General features: G+C 52.0%; 6 protein-coding genes across 6 annotated transcripts; all 6 read right to left on the minus strand.

Moving 5' to 3' along the window:
• Positions 1-168: 168 nt before the first annotated feature.
• TbgDal_X13500 (hypothetical protein, conserved) lies at positions 169-5,592 on the minus strand (the record flags this gene model as incomplete). Its single annotated transcript, XM_011780215.1, has 1 exon — positions 169-5,592. One exon carries the CDS (start codon positions 5,590-5,592, stop codon positions 169-171), a length of 5,424 nt encoding a protein of 1,807 aa, XP_011778517.1.
• A 358-nt stretch (positions 5,593-5,950) lies between these two features.
• TbgDal_X13510 (autophagy protein, putative) lies at positions 5,951-8,215 on the minus strand (the record flags this gene model as incomplete). The annotated part of the gene is made up of 1 exon (XM_011780216.1): positions 5,951-8,215. The coding sequence occupies one exon, from the start codon at positions 8,213-8,215 to the stop codon at positions 5,951-5,953; it is 2,265 nt and encodes a 754-aa protein (XP_011778518.1).
• A 354-nt stretch (positions 8,216-8,569) lies between these two features.
• TbgDal_X13520 (hypothetical protein, conserved) lies at positions 8,570-10,030 on the minus strand (the record flags this gene model as incomplete). Its single annotated transcript, XM_011780217.1, has 1 exon — positions 8,570-10,030. One exon carries the CDS (start codon positions 10,028-10,030, stop codon positions 8,570-8,572), a length of 1,461 nt encoding a protein of 486 aa, XP_011778519.1.
• Positions 10,031-10,517: 487 nt separating this feature from the next.
• On the minus strand, positions 10,518-10,874 carry TbgDal_X13530 (hypothetical protein, conserved; the record flags this gene model as incomplete). The annotated part of the gene is made up of 1 exon (XM_011780218.1): positions 10,518-10,874. One exon carries the CDS (start codon positions 10,872-10,874, stop codon positions 10,518-10,520), a length of 357 nt encoding a protein of 118 aa, XP_011778520.1.
• Positions 10,875-11,007: 133 nt separating this feature from the next.
• TbgDal_X13540 (hypothetical protein, unlikely) lies at positions 11,008-11,418 on the minus strand (the record flags this gene model as incomplete). Its single annotated transcript, XM_011780219.1, has 1 exon — positions 11,008-11,418. One exon carries the CDS (start codon positions 11,416-11,418, stop codon positions 11,008-11,010), a length of 411 nt encoding a protein of 136 aa, XP_011778521.1.
• Positions 11,419-11,987: 569 nt separating this feature from the next.
• Positions 11,988-13,403, minus strand: TbgDal_X13550 (hypothetical protein, conserved; the record flags this gene model as incomplete). The annotated part of the gene is made up of 1 exon (XM_011780220.1): positions 11,988-13,403. The coding sequence occupies one exon, from the start codon at positions 13,401-13,403 to the stop codon at positions 11,988-11,990; it is 1,416 nt and encodes a 471-aa protein (XP_011778522.1).
• Between the last annotated feature and the right edge of the window lie 306 nt (positions 13,404-13,709).

Consider the following 13,709-nt stretch of genomic DNA (forward strand, 5'->3'; position numbering starts at 1 on the left):
TGTAGCCATTAATCGCACGGTGCACGGCACATCATAGGAAGGCAGTAACACAAGGGTCGCCATTCCAGTAGAGACCAGACCCCCCTACCGCTGCACCCATGTCAAAACACATGTTCCGCTTTGTGTCGCCTAGTGGGCTGCAATCGTCCAAAAGCATTCTTCAAGGCACTACACGAAGTTGTACTGCTGCTGCCTTTCTTCCTCAGCGATGGCCTCGCTTAGCATCGATGGCACCTCCGTTTCAATTTCCTCGTTTGTTGCAAGCTGTGCTTCATACTTTTGCTTCAATTTCTTTTCCCAAAGTTGAATGTTTTCTTGGGCGCGGTCACGGTGACTTCGCAGTTCCGCTTCCTGTTGGCTTAGTTGTGCGTTAAATATTTGTTGCTGCCTGTGGAACTCTGATGCCTCCCCTCCTTGCATGGTCTCTAACGCCTCTTTCTGAAGCATTAATTGACCCTTTTTCACCGCGATCATAAAGAGCTTCTGTAACCTTTCCTGGGCCTCAGCGGGTAGCTGTTGCACAGGAAGGCTCAGATCAGCATTGACCTCGCCAGCAGTGCGCTTTTGCATCGCTTCAATTTCCCGCAAGCCAAACTCCTTTGCAACGCGGTTATACAGCGCAACGCAACCTTCGCACTCAAGTTCGCCGATAGAAAAGTTTTCAAACCCCCCACGGGCAACCAAGTCACTGCAGCGCATCGTCAGCCTGGTCTTGCATTGGGGGCAGCGAACCGTCACTTTCTCCTCGCAAGGTTTCGGCTCTTCCCCACATCGAACCCGTTGGAAGTGGTATACAACAGTCATCGTTGGCCCATTGTCATTTACGCCCGTAACCACACTTTGACCGCACAGCAGTCGTTTTAGACCGACGAATTCGCACGGAGAACACGGTTCATAGCAGCTGCGCAAGCACGCGTGGCCACACCGCTGATCCCTTGCGCAGGGGAAGGGGCACCTGTCGTGAAGCAAGTTCGAGTCACCTTTTACACCACAAGTACAAGATTGTGAAAAACCGGAGGGGACGTGGCATGCGTGAAGACAAGCATGCGCTGTGCTTGTGCAATTGGTATAGGGGGCGAGGCAAAATGATCGACATTCCCGGACACCGATTACGCGGACCTTGCAACCACAGTAGTCTGCGTATGTTAGAATGGCTAACTGCCGACTGCTCGCGTGTTCCGGGCAGCGTAGCGCCAGCGCTGCCCACTTGGCTTCGGTAGGCAGCCAATACTCACCGCGATCGCGTTGCTGTTGAGCAAATCCTTCTATTCGTTGCAACGGGTCAAGGAAGCGAAACAATTCCTTGCTCCCAATCAATAGCACACCACGGCGCGCACGTGATGCAGCTTTCCACAGCCATCGTTCCACACACCCAACAAATGTTTTCTCCGCCACCGTCTGTTCCCACCGTTTCTGCCGCTGCAAACCACTAACGTGGCCTATCGACCGCGCCAAACCTGAAAGGCAGAGCACCGCAACATCGCACTCTTCATCGTGCTCCACAAATGCGTCAGGAAGGAGCGGCAGCGTATAAACAACCTTGGTGAGATCCGCCTGATCCCCCTCGGCACAGAGCGACATTCCCTCTATGATGACGTCCCGATCGACAGAGGAACTGCAGTAAACAATGACCTCGTACGAGGGAGTAACCTGCTTGATGCGGGCGCGCGCAAATGCAGCTCCCAGGCCGTCACATGTAACGCCTACATTAATAGGCACAGCGTGCGTCCACAGTTCTACACAAGAGGAAGAGGAAAATCCCGGGATTTGGACGGGTTGGTGGGTACCCTCCCCCGAGAAGCCGTGATCACCGCTGGCCTCCGCTGTACTGGAGCCCACAACAGGTGCTTCACCTCGTGACGCTGCATACTTAACGAGAGGACTATTACGGCACAGCAGGAGACCTTTGTGGAGCTCAGGTGCGCTAAAACGGAGGGCTTCACCCAAAACGGCAGTGGAGAAGAATGAAGTTCCTTGAAGCTCCTTCTGGGTAGCCTTGAGGACTGCCAGGGCAATCTGTTGCTCTGATTGCAGCGGGGCGTCCATCTGCCGAGAAAGAACAACCACAGACGCCGGTGAAAGCACAAGGTAGAGTGCATCCTCTACTTGATCATAGTCATCAATCACAAGGTAGCGAGGCTGCCACATCCGGATGAAAAGTATTTCTCGCAGCAGCGAAACCCTCGTGGCAGTTAGCACAGTCACCTTTGATACCTGTGACGTTGCCGCCACCATATGGACCAGATCAAGAAAGAAGGAGAAGATGTATTGCACCTCATCCATGATTCTTTTTTGCAAAAAATTGAGGAACTCGGTCTGCTTTTCGCCGTATACGGCCAGCCACCCAGCGGCCTCAGATTTGCCATAATCGCAGAGGCCACGAGCGGCGTTTGGAAGGGTTACCGGTTTGAACGTTCCTCCCATCAAGGGCTTCATACTTCGCCACTCCGGCGCGTCGCGTGCCCCACTACCCCCGTCTGCTGAAAGGAAAGCAGCAGCATCCACCACTGTTGCGGATTCCCACAGATCCGTACCAAGGAAAGTCATCCACGACTCGCCCCGAAGCTTCGCCTCAGTGAAAGTGTCGTTTCTCTCTTTTTGTGTCATGATCCAAGATAGGAATTCGGTAAACAATTTCCATTCACCTTCGCCTGCAGCATCCAATGACTCTTGCACGACACTAATGAGATTTCCCAAACGCCTGAGGGAACGTAACCACACGTTCAGAACACCTGTCAGGGGCGCCCTCATGGAACGGTCGTAGCTCTGCTGCAGGGCATCACTCAATGAGTGAAACTTATCCTTAACGTTGGCCTCGTGGAGCACTCGGTCGGTATACTTCGGAGGGTCGTGTTTCAATGCCCTCGGTCGCAATAGCAACGGCGCGTGGCAGCATTTCAATTTCTCACTCAACTGCACGTGCTCGTTGATGTTTAAAATCGCTTCGCTGGTGAGTTCCTCCAGTAAGTCACGCCCAGAAGAAGTATCTGCCTCATAAAAAAGATCATCCATATCTTCTACCATCGCAAGCTTGGCCACATAACCCGAAACCGCATGCCCGCTTTGCTTGATCAACGAGTGCCACAACGGCGCATGCTCTTTCCGAAGTTCCTCGTGTACTCTTCCACGAGCCAGGCTCGCCGCGTGCATTATTACAGTCTTGCCGCTTCCAACAGCACCAACGAGTGTACGGACGCCACGGCCCGACGCTGTCAACGTGTGGATACACTCTACCTGCGAAGGAGTTAGCGTCGTGGCCTCCGTAAGGTCGTCAAGACAACGCCGTAGGTGCTCTCCGTCGGAGGGAAGTAACGTGGAGGTTACGAACATGTCTTCTACGCTTTCACTGCTGCCAAATGAAGCAGGTAGGTTAGTGCCTGCTACGTTGCCACTAATGCTGTCGTTTGCATTGTTTCCCCACCAAAGAATACGTCCCTGTAAAGCGCTACCCTTTTCTTGAAGACTCTTCAGACGCCCTGGAGCATAAACATCCTTCCGCTCCTCATGCTGCAGGCGTCTGCGCAATGACTGAAGGTGCCGAATGTACAATATATACGAAATTGCCGAAGTTCCTTTTGGGAAAAACTGTGGAGGCTCCTGTCCGAGCTGCGGGCGCTGTGCATCGCCCAACTTTTCACCGTCACCGTGCGCGTCTTCGTAAACAAACCAAGCTTCCGGAAAATTTTCACCTGTGTCTGAAGAAACCGACGCCGCCGCGCTTGCTCCTAAAAGTGAGGGCAGCATGTCTCCGTCACGGAGAACATAGGCGTCGACTGTGCAAATGGTCCAACCCACCTCTCCATCAGTGCAGTTTTTGCTGGAGCAGTCGGACACATTGCATACGATAACGGGGAAAACAAAAACATTTCCGTTCAGTCTTACAATTAGATAACCAAAGGTAGAACCCCGTTCACCCAGCCTAGTGAAATCTTTCTTTTCCTTTGCCGCACGCAACGTGGCCGTTAGCGGCATGCCAAACAAAGCATGTAGCTGAATCTCATCCAAGGAGTAACTGGTCAGAGACGAGCGGACCGCCGCTTGATTGACTCTTGTCACTGAGATATGTGGCCACCACCGTTCCATTCTGTCCCCAGTACCCTCGCTCAGCGGAGGTTCGCTAACGAAATGGTTTACTGCACGAGCAGCTGGGCCGTACAGTTCCGCATACGCTGCCAGTATGGAACTCTCAACAAAACGCGGCGCCTCCTGACGAAGATAGGGCGTGTAAGCACTTGCCATGGCCGCCATCATTTCCCTGACGGTGCCCCTCTGGAGCCCCCTAAGCTCTCTGATCTCCTGCATGGTTGGTGGGCAGTGAGCATTACCAACAATATTGGAAGACTCAACCATCTGCTCTTTGTGCCGCACCCAATGTACAAAGTGGCGGAACAGACCGGTGCGTGCCAACTCTTCGACAAGCTGTGCAACTGGCTGGTTGCTATCTGCCTTCCCACCGTCGACACCTCTGCTATCTATCCATATGGATGTAAGGCGATGCAGTACAGCGTGGACACCGCGCTCCGCCTCTGTATGCAACTTTTGCTGCAGTGAATCACAATCCGTTTTGCCTCCGCAGTTGGTAGGTGCCCGCTCTCCGCACGTATAGCGAAGACCCAGCCATATGGCGTCCAACACCGACTGCTGGGCAGCAACCCACGATGACTGCGACACTGAGTCCGCCATTTCACTCAACACCAGCGTGAGACCGTCAACAAAAAGGGGTGAGGCGACGAACTGACGTATCGCTTCCCCTAGTATATGTGGAAGTGGAGCGACAGTCTCTGCGTTGCTTAATATAGCAACGTAAAGGCGGACCACAGAAAAAATCACCTTCTTCAGTTGAAGCACTGTCCGAGCGGAGACACCCGTCACCCTCTTGAGTTGTCGAAGTAGAAGGGGCAGCTGCAGGGAGCGGGACCAACCCGTCGAATTAACGCGGCGACTCGAGGAGGTGCAGTCCGCTCCGAGCCCTGCAAGGGGTTGAACAATGCACGTTACCTGAGCCAAGCCAGGGGGATGTGATAAGATTTCTTGCACCCATTTCGCCGTAGTTACTGCATTCCATGAGGCCGCGTGACACCAATCACCGGCATCCGTTAGTGAAGACGGATCGAAGGTTAAAAACTCCAGTAGGTGCTTACTCTCGTGTCCCTCATCACCGGGTTTACACGACGGACGTGCTCGTTGTAGTATCACGACGTCTCCCATACAGACGCTCTGCCCCACTTCGGAAGGGACGTTTACGGGATCGATACTATCTGATGTAAAGAGGAGTGTTGTGTCGTTATTGGCTACAAGCCGAATAACACCCAGTTCCATGGGACCATCAAACACTGCTGAGACAGGTGGAACCAGGAAACTCCGCACCACATGACGAAAGGCAGGTGAACTAAGCAATACATCAACGTCGGAAATCGAGCTAACGAGGCCACTGCACTCTAGATAGTCGGCCACGGCCTTTCTTGTGGTTCCGTTCGTAATCTCTATAGCTGCCGAGTAGGGTGAATGACTTGCGGCCCTCTCGACGATGCCCCCGCCATCACCGTCTCGCTGGCGTTTCGCACCTTTGTTTGACACGGATGCTACTGGCATTAGGCGGCAACCCGGTTCAGCTTTCTGTACTTGATCTTTTTCTTCGTGGCGTGTCGGGCGACACAAACACACACAACAAATTCCTTTACTTAGTTGAGTACACGAACAACGATTAAAGACACACGGGGGAAATGGGAGGTGTACGTTGAGACGAGACCAACTTGTTTCCCAGAATTTACGAGCATTGAGGCCGAATTATTAACATGCATTGGAATGTAGAAACGCTATAACACCACCTGAGATAGGCACAAAATCTTGTTTTTCCGGGCCTCAGCAGACGGTTGCCCGCCAACGAAAAAATGTCTCCCCCTCCCCCAAAAAAAAAAAAAAACCACGATGTAACACTCACGCCCTCCTCCTACTGATTGTCCACATCATCATCCCAGCCGTCGCAACTATCAAGAGCACAACTTTCTTTAAATGCTTTCACCCCACTTACTTCTTCAATGTACATAGGGTCGTTGATACATCGTAGCACAAAAGCTGACCCCTCGTCCTTGTATGAGCGTACGATAGGATCGGAGCATGCGGTGCACTGCTCGTAACGGCAACCATGGAGTGTGTAAACGTTGTGGTGGGCGACGCTACCACGTATTTGCTGTGGGATCGTGCCCAAAGGGCAAACAGCGCCACCTGCAACGGAATCGGAGACCCCCGGTGTCGCGTCCCTCTCACTCTGGACGTAAGGAGGACAGGCAAATCCCAGAGGGTGGTTGTAAAGTTGGGCAAGCAACTCCACTGCAATAGCAGATGCAATCGCTGAGAGACCAGGCCGAGTGACAGTGCACTGCTGGTCAAGCGTGCGAGCGGTAATACTGTCCCGAGGGGCGACGGAATCACTGCAGAAGTAGCAACCCAGACGAACGTACTTCACCCCTTTGTCACTGCCTTCCGGTGGGTCCAATCCATGGCGCATAACAACATATGTGTCAAATGCAAGTGCAACATTAACGGTTGGTTTACAGTGTGCAGTGGCCATTAGTGTAGGTAACCAGCGCGCTTCTCGGCTGTCAGTCAACAAGAACACCACATCGTGTGAGCGTATGAGTTCATCCAGAGCCTCTATTTCTGCCTTTACTTCTTCCTCACGGGCCTTGTCCACGCGGTGACCGGGCATGTGTATTGTCAATGGCACACCACGTGCGTTTACACCAGGAAGGATACGTTTCAGTGCCTTAGCTGCGGCAATGGCTTTATTTCGTTCTTCTTCCCGTGGGTTGTTGACGTCAGACAACTCAAAGAGTGTTTGTCGAACCGGGTTTGAAAATGACACTTTACCGCGATCCACAAGTGTGATATGCCTCACACCCCACATGAGCAACTGCCGTGCCACGTTGCAACCGAGCGTTCCTGTCCCTAACAGTAGAGCTTTGCACTGCGCCAGCCTATCGAGGTTAAGTTCAGGCAGCGCGCGCCACTTCATCAAAGTTAAGTTAAGCCCAGCGCTCGCGTCGGCCAGTTTATCCGGAGACATCAGGGGGCCCAGATCAATAGTGTGAACGCTCGGGGCCCCACCGTCGCTTTCCGGATCCACCCAGCCAACTACTTTGGCTGGACTAACACCTTCTACAACCTCCTCTAAGGTATAGGAAAGTGGCTCGCACATACAGTGAAAGAGGACGCTCTCTGACACATCGTTGTTCCGCACGCAGTATAAAGCAAACGAAGTAATGAGTGGCTGCGCCAATCGAAGAGCACTAACAATGTTGCGCACAGCCCATCCGGGCGAGCCTTCAGAAGAATAGTCCAGGAAAGCAATCAACGGCATTGAATGATTCGACGCTGCTTCCATAGACTTGGGCGAGAATGGTAGAAATATAACACACCCATCATCATTGTTTCCTTTACCCTTCACATCAGCAGCGGAAGATCGCACGACAATAAAGGGATTGGGTCCATTCTCGGGTCTCTTCTGCAGTTTCTCCAACAAATGCGCATGAACGCGGTCAACAGCAAATTGATTCGGAAAGTAAACACCTTTAAATTCAGACCCAGCAGCAGTATAACCACCTTTTACGCGCCGTTGAACAAAGACAGGAGAGCCAAGATCAAAAACAGGAAAGGCAACCGAATAAAGGAAACGGTGGCTTTTAAGGTCCGCGTACGTGTAAAGCGCCATAATTGAGAAGTTTACGTCTTCCCACGCTAGTTCCTCCGCAGAAGGACATTCAGTTACGTTTTCCTCGCACTTATTTTTGCAACAAGTATACAGAGGAAGAAGAAGTGACTTTTTCAAAATATCCCACAATGCGCTACGACGAGGAAGTTGGTAAAGTTGCTTAGCCGTATTAAAGTTTTGAATAAAGCCATCGTGTAGTGTGTGCACACACCGCAAACTCGTGCCGGTACCACCAGAATGGTCGTCGATTGGGTCTCCTTCACTCACCGATGTTTCGTCCCTAAGACGCCTCGTGACATTCACACGGCTCGCGGACAAGCTTTCCGCCCTCAGCGATACTAATGACCGATAGATACCTGAAGATGAGGAACTCGTAACACCAAATACTGGCGAGCGAATGATGGGCTCGGACAGCCTCCATTCATGTAGTTTCCTCTTTTCCAGTTCATACCAAAAACTGATCTCAATGCGAAAATCATGCATCAAATACTTCAAGCGCTCCATGGCTACCTTTTCTAACACAGCCGAAGGCAAAAATAAAAAAAAGAAAAAAAGCTAATAACACACAACGCTAACTGAAGGGGGAACCCCCACGGTCCCTACAAGAAGCCACTGCAGTATTCCCCACGCATGCTGTGACCTCACAGCCATCGGTAAACACTGTGCCTGGTGGAAAGCAGGCGACAACTAGCAAAAAAAAAAAAAAGAGGTTCCTCAAGGAAACACCGTGCAACTGGCTCACCACCGAAAGTAGTAACTGTCAAATAACAACAGATATTAAGCACGAAGACCGCAAACCACCCCACATATTTGAATTCAACCGCAAAGTGCAATGCCCCAGCTACAGTGCCCCTCGCCTTACCCCTTAACGCACAACAACTGTCTGAGCACGCATACAACCTCCACAAGATCATCCTGAGCACGCATAACGTCGTCAATGTCCTTGTACGCCATGGGTGTCTCGTCTAGAACGTCAGCGTCTTTTCGGCACTCTATGCCCTTTGTTGCCGTCTTATGCTGCTCCAAGGTGAAACGCCGTTTCGCCTCACCACGGCTGTAACGCCTGCCAGCTCCGTGGGAGCAGGATGAGTAACTTTTTGGATTACCTTTCCCACGTACAATGTAGCTTTTCGTTCCCATGCTTCCAGGAATGACCGCAAGCTCGCCTGCACGTGCGGATGTAGCCCCCTTCCTTGTTAACCACACGTGCACTCCAGCACTCAACTCCATACGCTGAACGTAATTGTGATGGCAATTTATCGCAAGTGCATCAACGGAAAACCCCCTACCTATTGTTTTGCGCACCGCGCGAAGCACGTTGTCCAGCATAATCTCACGGTTCAGCTTTGCGTAGAGTTGCGCCCAATAAACAGCTTCCACATACTGTTCGAAGTGCTCAGAACCCTCACGCAGATAGGCCAGGTCGGCACTCGGAAGATTTGCTAGGTGGGCCCCCATGTCCTTCTTGGCGAGCTCGAAAAATATTGTTCCGATGCGGTTTCCAACCCCCCGCGAACCGCTGTGCAACATCACCCAGATGTTAGGTTGCCGGGAAACGCCTTTGGACGTTTCATATGTGGCACTGCTGCTCCCTGAATTCCCAGTTTCAACGTAACTTTCACCCACGTCCACCTTCCTTCCATCATCAGCACATAGTTCAATGAAGTGATTTCCACCGCCCAGAGTGCCCAAGTGTTCAATGTGGTTGCTAGTTTCAATGTGTTTTTGCATGCAACAGATCTCCTCAAAGCCTTTCTGCAACTGCGTCCGCCACACAGCAGCGACGCTCTCTGGGATGTTGTTTCGCCAGCTTCCCGCATCTAACCCACTTCTACCATTGTGCGTTCGCCCGTGTGGGACGGCAACTTCGATAGCCAGTCGGAGGGCAGCCAGTGACGACGGTAAATCTTCTTGTGTCAGGCTCGTACGCACCGCGATCATCCCGCAACCGATATCCACCCCAACACTCGCTGGTATGATTGCCCGTGTTGTTGGGATGACCGTCCCTACAGTGGCACCGTTGCTGGTATGTACATCTGGCATGGCTACAACGGGGTGCTGAATAATATCACCCAACCGTGACAACTGCAGGAGCTGTTCAACTGCAGAGCGCTCCACCTCAACGCCACTCACCCAAGCATGCACATCCACACTACTTCCTTCCTCCCGAATTACGGTATACGGTTCTACGTCCGACCCATGATCAGTCTCACCTACGGCGCAACACTTCCGTCCCGGAAACACAGCACTGTCGGTGCGTCCACCTCCACCTGCACCAGCGGTAGCGCGAATGCATAATTTTGTGACAGCGTGACGCATAGATGCTTTAGGGGTAAAGGGTCTTCCTTTGGTCTGAAGTTGTACTATTTCGCGCCGCTACCTCGTTTCGCTCCACATACGAGAAAAAGTGGCGGAGAGTTTTTTCCCACCAGTGAAATTACAAACGGTAAGCGATCAGCTACGGGGTGACTAACATTTATTTACGGGTGGCTGCCGTGGAGATGCTTATGCATCCTTATTCTCTGGGTGTTCACCTTCCTTTCGGCCCATTTTATGTGGGCGTGAGCCCTGTGCACCTGCCTGCAGTGGCACCAGCGTCGATTGCGCAAACCATCATCCAACTTACCAGTGAGTTACACTTGGGATGCCACGGCTGGGAAGAGGTATCAACCCGCAATCATACCTGTGCAAAACGCGAAAGTCAAGTGGTTTTCCTTTTTTTTCTTAAAAAAAAAAAATGAAAGTCGCAGTAAGCAGGGGGGAGGGTTTAAACAGCCACTGCGGCTGCATCTTTTGGACGGAACGGCTAATTGGCAACATGGACCTCTGCGGACCGAGTGCTCGACATCATCGACAAGTGCTCTTTGAGCAGCTGAGAACGCTTAATGGTATACGCTCTTTTCGTACAATCCGGACAACAAGGGTTTCCCCTCAGCAGGTACCGCTCGGGACAACAATGGGTACAAAATTGGCGACCGCACCAATCACAATTAGTGCTGGGAGTGAAGTAAAAACAGAATGGTTCTTCACACGACGAGCAGAAGCGGCCATCCCTGGGCCGAGCACTTTCCGGAGCGGGTACGTATGTTATTGGTTCTACTTTATCCTTCACTTCAGGAGGAACCTCTTCGTGTGTGCGAACGTTGCTAAAAATCGTGCCCATGACAACAACCTAGAGCAGTACACCTACGGCCGCCGGGTCACAACGCCGGCGCAACAAGGGAAAGGCGATAGGAGGAACAAATGGCTCGTTTAGTCTGGTATAATTAGAAGCAATAAAAAAGCTATGTGGACCTTTAACTCTCACATATTAAATCATCGTCTCGATAAACGTCGTGCCTCCTCGCTTCGTTACATTGTCTGTACTCCAGTATAGTTGCATTAACGCCATCAGATTCTGTACACCTGGCCGCATTCATTTGGGGTACAAACATTCTCAAAGATGGGCTGCACACTAACCCATGGGGAAGACGAACCCACGTAAGGTCATATCGTTCCGTGGACACATAGGCAGGGCGGTGCATAGTCGGGTTAAAAACAACTGAAGAACTGAACTGACACGAAGTGCCATTGTAATGGATCCAATCAAACTTGGTAGTTGTTTGTGACTGACATCGTTGACATCCATTGAAATGTACGAAGATTATTTCCCTTTCGTGTGAACGTGTAGCACCATCGGGGAATGAAAACCTCAAAAAAAAAGGCATGTTTCCACACTCCTCAACCCATCGGGTACGGTACTGTAACTACCAACGCAGGCTCAGTCACTAATACACAAACGGGCACGCTCGCGCAATCACAAAGCGACTACGGAATTACACATAACCACAAACCACACCAATACTGTTGAAGGATTCATGATGAAACGAGCATGCAGGAGGGCTTTTGGAACAAAACATGCTAAACGATACACCCCAACAGAGAAAGAACCAAAAGTAAAGGAAAAGAGCGAAGCTTCCGCGCCGATTCTTCCCAGCAGGTACCGCGTCGGTGAAGGCAACATCAATATTACGAACACCCATCAAATGACGCGGCGAAGCGCTGGTATTGTTAAAATTAACACCATCACCAACTCAATGACCGCAAAAGTTTAAAAGGTCATACTCGACCACCCCCGCAACCCACAACAGCAAATGTATCTCCGGTTGGTAGACCAAAAATGATGACAGCACCGCCACCGTATGACACACAGCACAAGACACCATAGCGGCAAATGCGTCGGCAAAGGGTATGGGTTCGCCGCCGCGCACCATCACTGGTCCATAACACAGGCAGTTCAAGTGCGTGTTTTTTTCATGGCATCGACGGGGCAATCCACCGCGTCACCATCCTCCGTATCCACGTCACCGCCTTCGGAAAAATCACTTCTCCCCCGCCTGCGCGTCCGCGGGTCAACAGTGTCATAGTTCCACTGGGAGAAGGGATCGGTGGAACCCAACAGAGCCCCTAACTGGCGCTGGGTAAGGTTGGACAACCCCCGCAACCACGACTCCTCGCATACACGAGCCGAGACACAAGACTCCGCATACGCCAACCTCACCACCTGCACCCGGCCGCTCCGCTGGAGCACCATTGCTCTGTCGCCACCGAGGCCCACCATCGCAAGGGGAGGAGACTCTAAGCCTACACGTAAGGCACAGCAACCGGACAGTGACAGTTTGCCACCAGTACCATCTTCCTCAAGAGGAACAAACAGCACGTCGCGTACCCCCTCGTAGGCAACAAGGATGCCCTGGGATAGTGCGACTTCTCCGCGACCGTGCACCTCCCCGGCATGTACCGACGCATGCACAACGGATAGCACAGCACCTGCACCGCTGGTTCGTGCATCTTCTTCGATGAAGGAACCGGAAGGGACGAAGGGTGTCGTACTGGCGTCCCCCACCGCCCCGGTAGCGTTGTCTGCAGTCCACAGGTGCACCCACCCATTCCGGTTACCCACGGCGAAGTGCGAGTACCTTCTTTCTTCCACCTGGCATTGGATCTCCGCTATGGCGGTTACCACTGATTGTGGTGCTCCAGTCCACAAATACTGTTCGATTCGAAACGTTTCAGGATAGAGACTGACTCGTGCGTGACAATCCCTGTCACAAGTGAACAGGCGACGCCTCGGGAACGGATCGGGTGTTGGCCCCTTATTCCCACAACCAATCCACGGAATGGCCGACGATACAAAGAAGGTAGTCAGCACACTGAAATGCTGAAGTAGGAAGGCATGAACCACTTCATCGGATGCCAACGCCAGCCCAGTACCTGTTGTCCATACAAGCTGCAGTCGGAACACTTCACCAAACTTGTCTGCAAACAACACAGTTGCACCATCGCAAACGGCTACGTGTGTTATGCGCTTTGTGTGAGGCCGCGAGCGGAACAGCAGCGTAGCATTGTCAACGGTAGCATTCCCCAGTTGCAAGGAATGAGCATTTGCCCGCCTTGCGGACGATACGTCCTGCACCGCTATAAACTTACCGTCGCCACCGGAAACAAGGCACAGACGCTCGTCAGGGGCACGAAGGAACGACATACCACGAACTATCTGGCCACCGCAGAGGACAACTACTGCTTCCTCTTCAGCACCGTCGCGGATGGCGACGAGAATTTCCGTCTCGACGCAGAGGGCAACAGCGGAACCATCACACAGAGAACAGACTGAAAGTGACCCTGCCCCACGACCAGCAACACACGAGATCATGTCCTTTACCTTGTCAACAGCAGAAAAGAGCCAACCACAACGAAAGGGGACCAAAAGCAGTGGAACACGGTGGGCAGACAAAAGTAATGGAAAACCCTCCCAAATCCGATGTAGATGGCATGATACTGGTAGGGTTTTAGTTCACAATCTGTAGTGGTAGAGCTGTGCGTGAGTCGCGAAATATTTACCTTCTTGCCATCAACGTGACGAAATTCATCCACCACGGATACCAACACACATTCGCTAAACAAAAAAAAACTACGACCGCGTACACCATCCACTACAATCGACTCAACTAAATAGAGT

The sequence above is a fragment of the Trypanosoma brucei genome, chromosome 10 (genome assembly GCF_000210295.1).
Source record: "Trypanosoma brucei gambiense DAL972 chromosome 10, complete sequence".
NCBI lineage: Eukaryota > Euglenozoa > Kinetoplastea > Trypanosomatida > Trypanosomatidae > Trypanosoma > Trypanosoma brucei.